The sequence below is a fragment of the Anser cygnoides genome, chromosome Z (assembly GCF_040182565.1).
Source record: "Anser cygnoides isolate HZ-2024a breed goose chromosome Z, Taihu_goose_T2T_genome, whole genome shotgun sequence".
Taxonomy (NCBI): Eukaryota; Metazoa; Chordata; class Aves; order Anseriformes; family Anatidae; genus Anser; species Anser cygnoides.
Genome location: NC_089912.1, coordinates 78,766,072 through 78,782,417, shown reverse-complemented (window position 1 = coordinate 78,782,417; position 16,346 = coordinate 78,766,072). Strand labels below are relative to the sequence as shown.

At 35.1% G+C, this 16,346-nt stretch overlaps 1 protein-coding gene across 4 annotated transcripts in view; it reads right to left on the bottom strand.

Moving 5' to 3' along the window:
• The window catches only part of AP3B1 (adaptor related protein complex 3 subunit beta 1), a 165,250-nt gene that overhangs the window by 8,706 nt on the left and 140,198 nt on the right, over positions 1-16,346 (bottom strand). For 3 of the 4 annotated variants that reach the window (XM_066987680.1, XM_066987682.1, XM_066987681.1), the window contains 2 exons: positions 10,160-10,257; positions 4,801-4,939 (listed from right to left, as the gene is read on the bottom strand). In XM_066987680.1, coding sequence (XP_066843781.1) covers positions 4,801-4,939; positions 10,160-10,257 — 237 coding nt within the window. Of the gene's footprint in view, positions 1-4,800; positions 4,940-8,974; positions 9,012-10,159; positions 10,258-16,346 lie in introns of all 4 variants that reach the window. The other variant, XR_010827451.1, reaches the window with a different exon arrangement.

Below are 16,346 nucleotides of genomic sequence, written 5' to 3'. Positions count from 1 at the left end.
CCTGCTGAATAGAGGTAAGTAGATGAGACTATGATCACTTTCTAACCCAACTGTTTCCTAATTGTTGATTTCCTCCAAAATCCAACAACAGCACCAGAATAGTTAAATGGACTATTAAACTGGATGAGGTTAAGTAAAATCCGTTCTTCATATCCACTCTGATGGGTTCAGACTATTATCTCACTGACTGATTAGGCAGTGTGCAAGTAAACTCTTAAAGAATGAAACCTGTGGAAAAGATGCTCTACACTTTATCATTTTGCAGAGCCATGGTCACTGAGGGAAATAATATAGTAGAGTACAATTCATACTGTTTAAAAAATGCTTCAGAGAGTGGAAGGTGGAGAGAGAGTTCAAGAAGACCCTAATTACCATCCCTTTAAACATATATTCTGACATCAATAGAATCACACAAGCATAAACCAAAGTGGAAGAGTGAAGAAGCAAATCCAGTTTGTGATCCCACCTCTGAAAGAACGTTTCTGCTAAATGCTAATGCCAATGACTACAAAGTTTTTGCGCCATATTTTGGAGGCAGTGGAAATATTTGTTATTTGTATTTCCATTATTTCCTTTCTAAGTCAAATTACCCTGAGATATCTTTCACTCATCTAGAAGCCTTTATGTAATAGACTGTATTTTGACACTTTCAAGAGGGTCATGAGACCGTTCAAATCTTTCTAATAACAAGTAAAGCTTGCAACTCATTTTCTCACCACTGTCTGTTGTCTTCTGCTACATTCAAATTGAAGAAAATGAGAATTACCTATCCTGGTGGGAGGTTATGGAGCTGAAAATAAAGAAAGCAGAAAGAGACCCGAGGAACTTCTAGAATATTCATCTCAGAGCAAGTAAGCAACAGATTTTGAAAATAACACTAGCATTAAGGATGTTTCTGGATAAATAAAGCTCATGTTGTTTAAAAAAAATACTGAAAATCTTGAGTTCAGTAGTGTCTTTGTCTTATCACATTTTGAAACAGAAGAGAACAGTCTAGAATTTATATTTTATATATAAAGCAATTAGTGTTATTGCACAACTAGAGACAGGGAATTGAAGGGTTGATCCAAAGACTAATTGACTTTGAGGGAATGAATACCCTCTATTTTGTATCCTCGTCTTGAAGATGCAAAAATTCCTGTCAGACAGCAGATATTCAACTTAAATGTACTTGTTGGTCCTTAAATGTGGTTATTTGGACTGATTTCTCTGTAGGAAAAAACATACTTTTCTTTCAATGTCTTTGCTTGTAGATATTCCAATGGTGTCCACAGACATGGTCTTAATCACAAGACAGAAGCCTGGGACTTTTCCTAATTCTTTTTAAAATGATTTGGTCAACATCTATGTGCTCTTCAACCTGTTTACACCCTTCACCTCTTAAAATATTTTCTCAGAACACAGAAAGGGCTCTAAGATTTCTGCAACAATCACCCTTGTGAAATATTTTAAGAAAAATAATGCTCACTGTTTTTGGTGACGTTTTCAAATTCCAGGAGACATTGTATTTCCTGCTCTCAAAAAAAATACTGTCTTTAAATTCATTTCACATTTTTGCTCTTAGTAGAGGTCTTACAACTGAAATAGTATTTCCCCTTGACAACAAAAGCAAGAGAGGTCAATACACAGGATAGTCAAATCCTGTGAAGAGCATAAACGTGCACTATATGCAGCCTTGCAAGGCACAGAGACCTAATAGCTTGTATAAAGCTACCTAATTTTAGGTGCAGGTTACTATACTTAAGCAAGTAAAATAGCACAGCAAATTTATTTTGAAAAAATATGAGTACAAATCTGCAAATGTGTGTTCTGATATTTATTGTGTTTAGATTTTTTTTTTCAGTTATCACTTAAAAGAAATAAAACAGGTCAGAAAATAAAGTCTAAAATATAATCAACTGTATTATCTGGCATTTTGTTCTATACTTACTAACAGTTTAATTAGTATTTTCATGTAATTATAAAAAATCAGCAACCCTATGTTAAAAAGAGCAAAAATGCATGTAAAAAGTGTTGCTATACTGTGATATGGACTGACATATAGCTGATATATTTGACAAGTTTACATTTACTTCATTTTTCACTGGTGAGTGCATGCTATTCCATTGATATTTGTTGCAAGTATTTGTTTTCAGACCTTCAGAGTAGTTGCCTTAGTGATTTTATGTGTTGCAAAATGCAGTCCTAAATAGGGTTATCAATTTAAAGAAAAGTAATTTGGTCCCACCAACATGACAACATTTTCGTCATGAGTGCAAATATGCTTGGACTGAAAAAAAACAAAAACCAAAAAACAAGTAACATGCACCTGTTCATACTCACTAGATAAGCTTGTATTCAACTATACTATTGCATTTTGTATGAGTATATTTCATTACCAGACAATAGATATTTCTTGCCATTAGCAGTCATTAGGTAATACTCTAGTTGGGAATGACCAACTGAGAGGTTAATGCAATTCAGGCTGCAAAGTGCAGAACAACAATGTCAGTTTAAAAATAGTACTGCTTTTCTCGTGTACTAAGCACTTCCAAGAAGTTGAACTCAACTAGTCCTCACAGAATAGCATGATGAGCTGAAACAAGTTCTTATATATAATTTTTTATTCCCAAATACCACTTGCAATAAAACAAACAGGAAAAATCCCAATACTATAGAAGAAGAAAAAAAATATTTCATGATATTTTTATCAAATTAATTACTGCTTTGTCAAGGTAAAAGCTGAATGTTTATTTTATCATCTTGAAATGGTGTATGTTCTATTTAAATAAAACATACTGCACTTCTTGCATCCACAATATTTTGCAAGAATTGATTCATTTTTTGTTAACTGTAATGATGGAGTTGATTTAACCCAAATATATCTATACATTTTATAGGTATGTATAAAAATATTTTAGTCACTTGTTTTAGAGATTTTAAAGTATTCATTAACTATGAATAATAATATCTATAAATAATAATCTATCTCAAATTTTCATTTATCTAAGTCTGGGATTCTTTAATGATAACAGCAGTATTTAAAAGATGACCAGGTAGGTTCATCACAGTATCAATTAGTTAATGTTCCCATTCCTGTTCTCAATAAAAAAAAAAAAAAAAGTGCAAATGAAACTACACAGTATCTGTGAACTCCACAGCAAAGCAAATGATGGACTGTTTTCTAAATACCCATTACTTTTGGGAAGTTCTGGTAAAGTTCTGGTTATGTTGTTACAAACTCATCTTCTTTTCCTGCTGCACATTATAAACACAAACCATTCTGTATCTACTATGGCAGAAAAAAACCTTTCAGCCACGATTTCAGGATGCTCTAAAGTGTTTTGAATACTTCAGCCCTAACAGAACATGCCTTTAACCACTGTCTCTGAAGAAGCGTACTCGACAACAGCAAGTACATCTTCAATTTAGTTACTGTTGGTTATAGACTCTCTTTCATGAAAAACTTCCTCCTTTTTACGAAGTGCAAGAGAAAGTAAGATCAAATTAGAAACTTGTGGACAAACGGGAAACCTGTGGCTGAGTTAGGAACTAAGCTATTATTTTAGGTAGTCTTTTTGAGACTCGGTCACAAAACAATCCATCCCTATGTACTAAGTATCATGTGATGGATAGGGTAAAGATGAAGAACACCTATATAACATAGACACTTTAGTCTCTCTTGATTGACACTCTCACCTAGTCTTTGAATTGATGTTGAGAACGCAGGCTGTATAGATCCCTCAGGGATGCAACAAATGAGGACTCTTTCACGGAGGAGCAGGTGTCAATAGTGACAATCATTTCAGTGCAATCGCACTAGCTGTACCGTGTTTTTATGGTGAAACAGAATTTTATCATTGACCATATCAAATGCATAGGAAAATCCAGCTGGGTTAATGTTAATGCAATGCAATACGAATGCCCAGTGATGGAAAAAAGACTAAATCCAAAGAAGAGAAATAATCAGCTTATTAGTCCTGTGTAGGCTACATGACTCTTACCATTCCAAAGAGCCATCTCAGCCAGCAAAATTTCAAAGTTTTTTTTTTTTTTCTTTAAGAGGAGATACTTTGCTTTTACTTAAACAGCAAAATTCAGGAGGCTAAGTTAACAGCTTCCAGTAATGTCTTGCTGTTGTTATAGGTCTACTCAGTTTCCCATACACAGCAATTTTTCTGTTTGCTCTTGTAACAAGTGAGAAGCCATACAGATTCATCAGAAATTAGACAGGTCCAATGGCTTTCTTGGCTGATGAAAATTACTGTTTTTCCTTGCACATATACAGGAAGGTGAAGGAAATACTCAATGTAATGTTCAGCCTGCATCTTAAAAGATCTTCATCTAATTAAAAATAAGATAATCATATCCTAGGTGTACATAGCTGGATATCATAAATTAAAAAAAAAAAATAATGTGGAAAAAACAAGCTTCTTATAACAGATGATAAATCCAGATAAAGACTTATTTTCAGAAACAGAAACAAAAGTCAGAAAAACATGTAGATGCTCCTTAAAGTACTTTGCTTTGAAAAGGCTATCTTTTATCTTTGAAACAAAAGTAGGAAACAGAGAACACCCCTAAATGTGTCCAGTAAGGTCTAAATATTTGATGTACTATACATATTCAAATAAAGAACAAAAAGTACTCTGGTTAATAATATCTGGTCAGGATTCTATGTCACAGTCCAAGATGCATAGTTTATCTGTTAAAGATGCAGATAATAAAATTTTCTCCAATATTTTAAAATGTTGATGAATTCAAAACCAACTGAAATTCATATTAAAAGATGAACCCACTACAAATGACATGCATTCTTACCTGTGTATGTTGTCTTGACCAGAAGGGACTACACCCAGGTTTGCTGCCTTCACTACTTTCTCAATTATTACAAGACTGGTAGAGTTCTGTGGAGCAACAGCTATGGTAGCAGATGTCTCATTCATTCCTGTCAGCATCCCTGAAACGTTAAGTATTTCATTATAAATTCTTTTTATTTGTTTGCTTATTATGCTTAAAACCAAAATAAGAGATTTCTGAACATGAAAAAAAAAAAGCATCTTCATTACAAGTTAAATCATACGTTGAGAAAACAATTTTATAAGAAATTACATAATTACATCAGCTTAATATATTATTTGCAAGGCCCTGTTACTAGAAATAAATTACTAGTAACTGGACAATGATATGTGTGATACTAATGGAACTGTGAAATCAGGATGGTTGTTCTCAAAAAGAATAACCTAAAAGAAGAATGTAAACCCAGAAATGAAATATTAAGTAAGACTGATTTGGAAATTCCAGTTTATGTAAGATCATATACAAAGATACTGTCTAATCTTTCAATCATAAAACCATAGTACTTAATTATAATTTGAAATCCAATTGCTAAAAATAAACTTGAAATTCACAGTCATCAAATCAATTTAGTTCCTGAGGACAAAGTCATCACATTAGAAACTGGGAAATTCAGTTAGTATCCACCTCTTTAAAATGTCATGATAAACTTTCTGATTAGAATAATTTGAATATCGGTATAAAATAGAACAGAAATATCGAGATTACATCTGAACACATGACAAAAAAAGAGTAAAGAAAATGTTCAAGGTCATTTAAAACAAACAAAACAAAACACAAACCACTTTCCTCTCCTATCAAAATCCATTGTTTAGAAGAATAATTTGCAGGACACTTATGTTGATTAAAACCCAACGCTAACTACATCTTAGCATTGTGTGTGTATTTTTACGTTATGTGCAGAAACTGAAAACACAAACAATGGAACACATATTTTTGGCAGAAATATCAAGCATGTGAAATCCACAATAACATTAATAAAGAAAACAATGCAAAACTCTCAAAAGCCTAATATTTTAGGGCTGCACATACAGTTCTAACCCACAGCAAACAGCATAAAGATGCTGAGTAGAGCAATTAAAAAAATAAATCCAACATTTTAATGCACCAGAATGTGCATTAGCTGCTGTCACAAAATAAGAAATATCAAAGTAAAAATAGAACAGCTTATGAGTAAATAATGGGATATTTTTGAACATGATCTGCACTTGAAGAGAATAAAAATAAGCATGCAACTTCTATAAAAATCAGTTTTATCTTGGGAATAGTACATTCTGTTTCAAATTGTTTAACTTCACTATTAGGCAAAAGCTTTAAAAACTACATACGCAGACTAAAACTGCTTTTAAGCAAAGCATGGGGACTGACATAACACTGCTGAGAGATGTGTGTACTCATTTAGGATTTAAACCTTCTCCATTAAGCTCTATTGAAGAGCAAATGCTGAATAAATGAATGCAACTATGTTTATGTTAAAAGCCTGTTTCCCGCAGCATGTAATTAAAGGAAATGTTGTACAAAGCCAGTACTTTTGTCAAGCTCCTGTAAATGGAAAGATGGATAGCACTCAGAGAAGTGAATGCATTGCTTCATATTTAACCTTAACACTCTTGTCATTAATGGTTTGTCTAACTTGTTCTATAAAAGACAAGGTACTGCTCCATTGAAGTAAAATTAAAAAAATCAACTAAACCATGCTTTTCAGAACAGAAGATTCATTATCGTCGACTAATGTATTGGCATAAAGCAAAGTAACATCCTATCAAGTAAGGCACACATTCAATCTGCCTTTCCACCCCCCTTTATTTTTAACTCATGCTGTTTTATTGTTATAGGCAATTTGTACCACTCAGCATGACAGTGTAAACTGAATCAAGATTAATTTACATGCAAAAGAACACTTAGGAGAGCAGCATGGTAAGCAAATGTATTGTCTCGATTGCTGAGGTGGAAAAGAACCTGGAAAGAAAAAAGGGTGCTCTAATTAAGGGGCATCAAATATGATTGCTCGTGGTACTCAAGGGCCAGAAAATAGTAAATGTCCAACCATTTAAAGAATTAGCATCTTGCTTGTTAGGAAGACAAGTTGGATGCATAAATTTTAATAAAATTAAGTAAACAATTTGTTTACTCAACCAAGTTTCTTTTTTCTTAAAATACATACACTTAAACACTTTTTAAAAATAATTGATAAAATTATTTTAAAAAATGTCCATAAGTAGGGTGGGAGGAAGTCTTTATACTTGAAGTAGTTTTACTTGGCTCTTTAAAAACGTCATAAAAATTCTGAGTAATATCCTGCTATAACAATCACATGCCACCTTTAATATTACATAAAACATCAGAATCTAAGAAAACTCAAGTCAGAGCATAGAGCAGCAATTAATCTGGGTTAACTAAGTGATACAATGAAATAACTGTACACATTTTTAATGGTAAAAGGAACTGAAATTGGAAAAGATATGTTAGCTACCGGATTAGTCCAATTCTGAAACAAGCCAAGGGGAGTTTTGCTATTGATATTTAAAAAAAAGGCAAAAAACAGACAGGTGAAAATCTGGATACAGAGCACACGTCCCAACAGCACACGTCTCACTTGTACCAAATTCCTGCTAAAGAAGTCAAACTTATTCTTGAGGAAGTGATGTACAATAGGATATAAAATCCTGAGGCCTGAAGATCACTAAAAATATTTAACCAGAGAGACAAAAAGTAGTCTGTCAATACCATTTTTATCCACTGCTTCCAAATTGTCAATCACAGCATTAATGTTAACTCAGCAGCTGCCTTGCAGCATTACCTCACAGGAGGATTCCCCAGTTCAGAACTGGAGGAAAGGCAAGATGGTGTAAGCAAGGCTAACCATATCATGCACAGCATGTGCATAAATACAGCTTTCGAGGTTTGCTGCTACCACTAGATAACCTCCGCAGCCATGAATATTCAATAACCTGTCTGTTTTCCTCTCTTTATGCCATCAGGAAGAAAATGGAAATATACAAATGTAACAGACAATGCAAAACAGCATAGTGTAATTGAGTAAAGATGTGAAGCAATGAATTGTCTTCTATGTATCAGTATAATACTGGGTATTTCTCTTTAGCATTCTTATTAGATTACACACACAATTTAGATGTAAAAATCCTTAAAACCCATACATATTCTCATTCTCCCCCAATATAGTCTTGCATTTCTAATATTCTCCTCACTCCTTCACTGTTTTTTACCTATTTATTTTGGTTGCAAATAAAATAAGGCATCTCCAGGTACAAGACTTGTAACATCTTAAGTCCAAAAAGGCAAGGAAAAAAAAAAAGAAAAAAGGAGAAGCATGATAAGTGAAAAGCAAGTTATATAAATCAGATTCATTTGGAGAATACAGACAAATGGAAGTTAAACACAAAATAGAATAATATATACTAACTTCTAAACTGCCCTGCATTTATTACTGTAATTCAGATTTTTCATTTAGCAAGAGCACATAGTAATTCTCTCCAAATACTACCTGTTCCTAGATACCTGTAATAAATACTTAGGTAAAATTTAAACTGAGACTTCTATTGCTAAAAATATTTTGAAACAGCTGATATTTATAACAAAAAAGATGCAATAGAAAAGGGTTTTAAACCTGTGGTAAATTTGCCAGCATCAAGTCCTGCATCAAAGAAAGAATTCAGGAAGACAGAGAGAGCAATACAGAAATGCCAAGAGACCTTCATGGATTTACAAATACTTCATATAAACAAATTTTCAAATAGCTTTATTCAGAGTAGCCTTTCTGCTCTATTAAACATAGCAAACAGCTGCCAGATTTATTCAGACAAATAATCAACAACCATAGAAGTAAAATGGCAGAAGAAAAAGGAATTTTGGCAACAACTCCACAGAGGACCACAGCTATTCTCCAAGTACACTTCTTCTATGTGCTCATGGTTCTGTATGGCCAGTCAGGAGGAAAAAAGCCCTCAGTCACAGCAAAACATGCAAAAGCTCTATTGAAATATCACAAAGCAAGCAAATATAAAAACATGGAGGAAGAAGCACAGTAACCTGCTTTCCTTTCACTACAACCTCAGCTACAAATTTTAGAAGGGAATAGTTTAAAATAAATGTGCCACAGCCTCATTCAATCACTCACCTTGGGTTGCTGAGCAGGTATAAAGCAGAGAGGGAGGCTTTAGCCAGCAAAGGGTAAGAACAGCAAATAAGTATCAATGGGTTAAGAAAACAAAGCACAATCCTAACTTTTTATTGCAACAGTACGCCTAACTGAAAATGATACAAGCAATATTTAAACTACTTTCTTAATCATTCAAAAATAATAATAATAATAATCATTCAAAAAATAATAATCATTCAAAAATACAAAAGCCAAGAACTGTTCAAAAGCAATAATTAATAATACATAGCAATACTCATTGGTGTTGTTGACTGCTTGATGGATATACTGAGATTCTGAGCCTTACACAGCAATGAGATAGGATCCCATGGGTATATTCTCATCTCAATGTGAAGAGATTTACACGTGTAAATCCCCATACATTGAGATAGATGAGTAAACACTATTACATTTGAATGCATCCAAAATGCAATCATTTATATTTTGAGATGTCCAAGAACTACATTCAAATTAAGGGTAACAGTATGAATTGTTCCATTTAACATCCAGTCAAAGCTAACTACAATTTTCTCTAATTATTTTGTATAAAATATTCGAGTCACTAAAAGCTTTTACGGAGCTTTGGACTAGGAGCAGAAACTTACGTTCTTTAAAGACACAACATTAGAATAATGCCTGCTGAAGTATAAAAAAGATGTCACCCTTCTAAAACATTATTCTGATAATCTCTTTATATGAAGTGCTTGAAGGAAGAAGATGAAACTTCAAAGTAGTTGAAGAACACATACGCTACTAGTATTGAGGAGTAGCCTTAGAAAAAAAATACTAGTAAAAACAGACACCATATCAACGTGAATTTGATTTATTTCTTGGAACTGGGGTTCCAACTTTCTGCTTTACTACTAGTAGGAAACACGTTATTACTTCATGATAGGAAGCCAAAACTCTCTGAGCCAAAAGACTGTTTCAGGGTAAAGGGTGGGATTTGTGTTTTTAAAGGGACACCAAACACCTGTCAAATAGCACTGCATGTCCTTTTAAAGACATTTTTAAAATTAAATCATTAGTATCATATTGAATACTAATAGAAACTAACACAAGCAGCCACACTGGAAGCACTTGCTGTACACTTTGAAATTGATAAAGCCACACAACCTCTTCTGATCCACATACATTTATTGAAGCTCCTAAAGTATTTCTCACCTTGCTCCTTCTTAAAGTCTTTCTCTGACATAGTGACAGGCAAAAGCAGTTCTCCAACAGGGGGCTGAATGTTAACATTGAAATGATCATCCTTCGTGCTGCAAAAAGAGAAGTTACAGAGGTTTAATGAAGTGCTTAAAAATAGATTTATAAGTATCAGCTCCAAATTTACTATGAAATCTATAAACACTATAAAAGCTACCTGCCTGTTTTCTATCTTGTTAATCCAAAAGTCTGCTAATTTCTTACATCACTAAAGCTGATCCATCATCACCAGTACAAATATAATATAGTGTGAAATATAGTGTGAATACTCTCATATTTCTGTAATGGTAGCTTTTACTCATGATAACATTTATTTGTAATCTATACAGCATCAAACAAACTATATCCTTATAAAATTATTTATTTCTCAATTCTTTTGATAAAACTTTTATTCACAAATTCTGTCATCAGCAACAGCTGTCCCAGAAATAGGACTAAACCTATCAAAGGTATACATTGCGAAAAAAAGTACTATTGTGGTGTTGTCCCCCCCCAACACACACAAAAAAAGAAATATAAAAAAAAAAAAATTGGGAGTGGAAGAAATGATTTTGTAACATTTTACATATCTAAATACAAATGCAGCATAATGATTGATTTAAAAGTACACTGGAAAACTGCAGAATTTGAGGTAGTTTTAATAATGGCAGAGGTAAAAACAAACAAAAAAAACACAAAACGAAACAAAAAACAACCAAACCAACCAACCAACCAAACAAACCACTAAACTATGTCTAATAGCATACTACTATCAAATACTATAGATTCCTCCTCAAGAAATAAATCCCATACCATGAAGAGGATCAGGTCAGAGAATACTTAAGCAAACTGGACATTTGTAAATCCATGGGCCCTGATGGGGTGCACCTATGAGTGCTGAGAGAGCTGGCAAATGTCACTGTGAGCCACTCTCTATAATCTTTGTACTGTTGTGGCAACTGGGAGAAGTGGCTGAAGATTGGAGGAAAGCAAACGTCACTCAAAAAGGGCAAGAAGGAGGACACAGGGAAGCACAGGCTGTTCGGCCTTTTTTCGATCCCTGGGAAAGCGATCAAACAGTGCAATGGCACATGGAGGCAGAACAAAACCATCAGGAGTACTCAGCATGGATTCACCGAGGGGAAGTCCCGCCCGGCCAACCTGATGAGCTTCAGTAATGGAATCACCAGGCTGGTGGATGAGGGGGGAGCCATGGATATTGTCTTTCTGGACTCCACGAAGAAATCTGACACTGTCCCCCATAAGATCCTCCTAGGGAAGCTGCTGAAGGACGGACAGACATGCTGAAGCATGAGCAGACTGTGTGGTGGATCAAAACCTGGTTGAACAGCTGGGCCTAGAGGGTAGTGCTCAGTGGTGCAAAGTCTGGTTGGAGGCCAGGAACGAGCAGCGTACCCCAGGGGTCAACACTGGGTCCAGTCCTGTTTAACATCTTCAGTAATGAGCTGGGCAGTGGGGTAGAGTGCACCCTCAGTACATTTGTGGATGACACGAAACCAGGGAGAGTAGCTGATTCACCAGAAGGCTGTACTGCCATCCAGAGGGACCTCAACATGCCGGAGAGGTGGGCTGGCAAGAATTCCATGAAGTTCAACAAGTGCAGAGGGCTGCCTTTGGGGAGGAACAACCCCAGGCACCAGGACAGGCTGAGGGCCACCCATCTGGAGAGCAGCTCTGCAGGAACAGACCTGTGGTTGCTGGTGAGCACCAAGCTGAACGTGAGCCAGAGACGTGCCCTTGCTGCTAAGGCGGCTGATGGTATTGGCTGCATTAGGCAAAGTATCGCCAGCAGGTCAAGAGAGGCGATCCCGCCCCTCCGCTCAGGGCTGGTGAGGCTGCACCTGAGTGCTGTGTCCAGTTCTGGGCCACTGATATCAGACAGACCTGGACATACTGGAAAGGGTCCCACAGAGCACTACAAAATCGAAGAAGGGACTGGAGCATCTCTCCCATAAGGAACGGCTGAGAGAGCTGGGACTGTTCAGCCTGGAGAATAAAACGTTCACAGGGATCTTACCCATGTATACAAATACCTGTAGGGAGGGCACAAGGAGGACGGAGACAGCTCTTTTCAGTGGTGCACAGTGGCAGGACAAAAGGCAGTGGGCACAAACTGGAACATAAATGCTTCCCCCTGAACATCAGGAAGCACTCTTTTAGTGTGTAGGTGATGCACAGGTTGTGGAGTCTCCCTCCTTGGAGATATTCAAAAGCCACCTGGACATTGTCCTGGGAAACCTTGTTCTAAGTACCTGCTTGAGCAGGGTGAGTGGACTGGATGACCTCCAGAGGTCCCTTCCAATTACTCAATGATTCTGTGAACTTGCTCTCCACACCCATTCAATTCTGTAAGTTTCCAACTATCTCGTCTTGGAGTTCTCCACAGAAACTCTGCTATGTTTGACTAACTGTAGCTTATAGGATTCACCTAGCAATTCAGAATCAGGATATCTAGTCAGAATCTTTCTTAAAGGTTTGACGTATGAGAAGTTTTTAGAAAAGAACACCTTTTATTTTGCTGATGTACCAAATATTCAATACATATTGATTGCTGATATGCCTGAGATATCCTACTTAAAGACAATGATGCAACCATTAGAATGGAAAATGTGTTTGATTGACAGTATTTAAATTAACCTCAAACATGTTACTGATTTTTTTTCTCTTTCAAATAACCTTGCAACTTTAAAATTCTGAAATTGAATTGGCTGATGCAACAAACAGCACTAGATGATTCATACACAAAATGCATGTTAGATGATTCATACACAAAATGTATGTGTCTCCACCCTCTTAAAGATGCAAGATAAGCCACCTGAAAAACAGAAAATTTTTTATTGTTCTATTACTAGATTTTAATACTTACCATAGTAACCCAAATTCACAAGCACACAAGCAAATCCTTTGGAACAAATACACACTTTCTTTCTAACTTCTGATGTGATAATTATGTTTATGCATGCAATCTCAAGTATGGGCTTTACAGATGAAATTCAGCAGGAATGCTACCTTTGTTGAAAATTATTAAACACAGTGAAACAATCCCAAAACCTGTCTAGTATTCATTTTACAAAGAATCATTTATGAAGTGCTCCTTTAAAAAATCTGCTTAGCTAAGAAAGTCTCACACTTTTTCTCCTATATTACTTAAATGTCATCCATCTCTAAAGACATTAAGATATCAAAAGAACAGGGATTGGTTGATTTGCTTGCAGGATCAAGTGCCTTGTAAAATATGGAAGTAATATCTTTTTTTTTTTTTTGAAAACTGATCAAGAACTCCATCAGTTTAAGAGCTGAAGGAAGGCTCTTTAATAAACTACCCCATAACTTTTTACTGTTTATATATATACTACTTAGACTATATGACTAAAACTTTTAATGATACCTTCATTAGTATTGTTCAACTGATTGTCCAGCCAATGCTCTTTCATATTTAAACATGATATGCATTAAATAATTGAGCATAAAACAGATTAACAATTTTGCATAACAACGATTCATGCCCTACATTGACTGGACATGCCATTTGTACATAAACTTGACTTGTAACATTTATGATTAGATTGCACTGAAATGCTTGCTTATAACAATCTTTTCACCCTAAGAGGAAATAAAAGCATGAGCATAGCTTTGGTTTTAAATGGCTATAGCTGCTTGATAGGACCACTCACTACCTCTGCTGCTAAAAAGCATTCCATTTCCCTTTTCCCTAGCGATTAGAAACTAACAGATATTATTTGATAAACTATGAACTATTCATAGTCTGCAGGCAAAAACTGATGTCTGGATATTCTTCAAAAACACTGCATTCTTAATCTCACTTTAGCCAACATCCGGTTTACTTTGCATTACTTTAATTTCAGCATACTTTACAGCAAATTTATTTTTCAGCCAGAGAAAATCATTGTCCCTTTCTTTTATTAGTCTCCATCACACACATTACAGACTAAATATAGAGATTTTATTTATTGATTTGCATCTCTTTTATTAGATCTTTATATTAGACATGCAGTAATATCTAATTTAACAAAACTAATTTCATAGTTCCATAATTTGGGCTTGCAGGGGCCTCTGGAAATCACCTGTTTCTACCTCCTGCTCAATACAGGGCCACCTTAGTCCACATAGCTCAGGGCCTTGTCCATTTGAGCTCTGAGTATCTCCAAAGATGGAGATTTCATCAGCTTCTAATGTGTATGCTTAATAATAAAATTGAGTCATGCAGTACAACGAGTATTTTCCTCCAAAATTTAGTAAACTAAACTCCAAAACATTACTTCAGATCCTAACTAATATAACTAATGTTTAAATAAAAATCTGCAGAAGTGGTTCAAAGCCTGAATGTATTAATGTTTAAGAATCTGCGAGACAATTGGTTAAATCTGCACTGAAACATCTCTCACATGGTGGTGTTCTAACTTTCCTGGAAAATAATGCTGAAGAAACGTATCAGAAAAGAAAGTTTCCCGAGCCCACAAAATGTAACACTTTCTAAATTTCAAAAATTAAAGAGTGCATCTTCTGATAATAGCTACTAAAATTGGTAAGTTACATCCTTAGTGGAACAGTTATGCTTAATAAGAAGTCTGCAGTAGGAAGCTCTAAAGAATTGAATGGGGATGTTTGAAAACAGTTCCTCACCACTACATAGCAGTGTGTTTTTTTGTTTTGATTTGTGAATTTAGGGACAAATAGAGTCAGACATCATTTTGCTTGCTGTTGCCTTAATAACTGTTAAAACTGTACACATTGCATTTTAAAACACTTCCGTAAGACACAACTTTCATGATGTAATTCAAAGAATCACATGAATTTATCTTCTGATGTTCCCAATTAAGATGAACAAATGAGAGATGATAATGCTCCCACAGGAACTCAGGAAGACTTACCATCTCTGTGATAAATGACACTGCAAGACTAACATTAAACTCTTTGGAAGACACACAGTTTTAACTCTCCTTCAGATGGCTGCAGTGGGAGTAGCTAGCACCTGTCATTTGAAACTGATATCCATTTTTCTTATTCCCCCTCTCTTCCTTCTTTTTCAAAAAGGATTGTCTCCAAAAGGTAAACATGAAAGAAGTTGTCTTTGCCATAACAAAAGACTTGAGGAAAAAGTCCTCTTTAAAAATATCTTCTTTAAAAATATAAAATTTTTAAAACTAATACAAATGATATTATCACCTCCAAATGAGCACTTGTCAGATTCTACAACGGCAGTCTTTAAAGTTTTACTTTTTAAAGATTATTATTATTTTAGCAAAAGGCTGGGGAATAGTCTTCTTGCTATTTATGTGCTCCTCTTTGACTTTACTCGCAGCAGCGCAGAGTGGCAGATGTTTGACCCAGAATACATCTATGGATAAACAGCCCACTATTTTTATCTTGTATTCAGAAAAATCTCCACAGACAATTAGAAAAAAAACAGTGGAAGAGGAACGACAACACACTAAATTCCTACAAAAGATGGAATGAAGCACTATGGGAGACTTTGTGCATACATTCTTGCTAAAGGAATAAATGATACTCAGCTTTTATAAGAAAAAAGGCTTAGGAAATAGAAGAAATTAGAGTCGTTGTTCATGCCCAGCCTTGCTTTCTCTTGGTCAGTTATTTATCTAGATATATTTGCTTTCTGGAACAGGGCCAACTGACTACTTTAGAGTAATGAAGTAAAGAGAAGAGTACTGGATTGCTTGTCTTAATATCCAACATCTGTAAACAACTTAGTGATGTGCTGACAAAGCACGAGAGAAGGAAACAGCAAGAAACAAGTAAAAATGCAATTGATAGTGATGTGAAATCAGTCCTGCTTCTCTAATGTTAGCTTTTAATATATTCCATAGTATATTCTACTACATAATTTTAATCAGATGCTTTTGTGCAAGCATGTACACCTGAATACATTTTTGCACTCAAAAGAAATATTGACTGCTACCTAACCAATTCTCTTCATTCATTTATTTTTGCAGGTACAAGTTCTGCTTGGGAAGATTCCTACATCAACTTAAAGTGAGAACAGAGAATCTCATACTGAAAAAAAAAAATTCTCTCTGCCTTAGACAAAAGTGTTTGCAATAACAAAATTTAGAGCAAAAGTGTTTGCAGTAAGGTAGAACATGCAGACAGCAGATCTAGT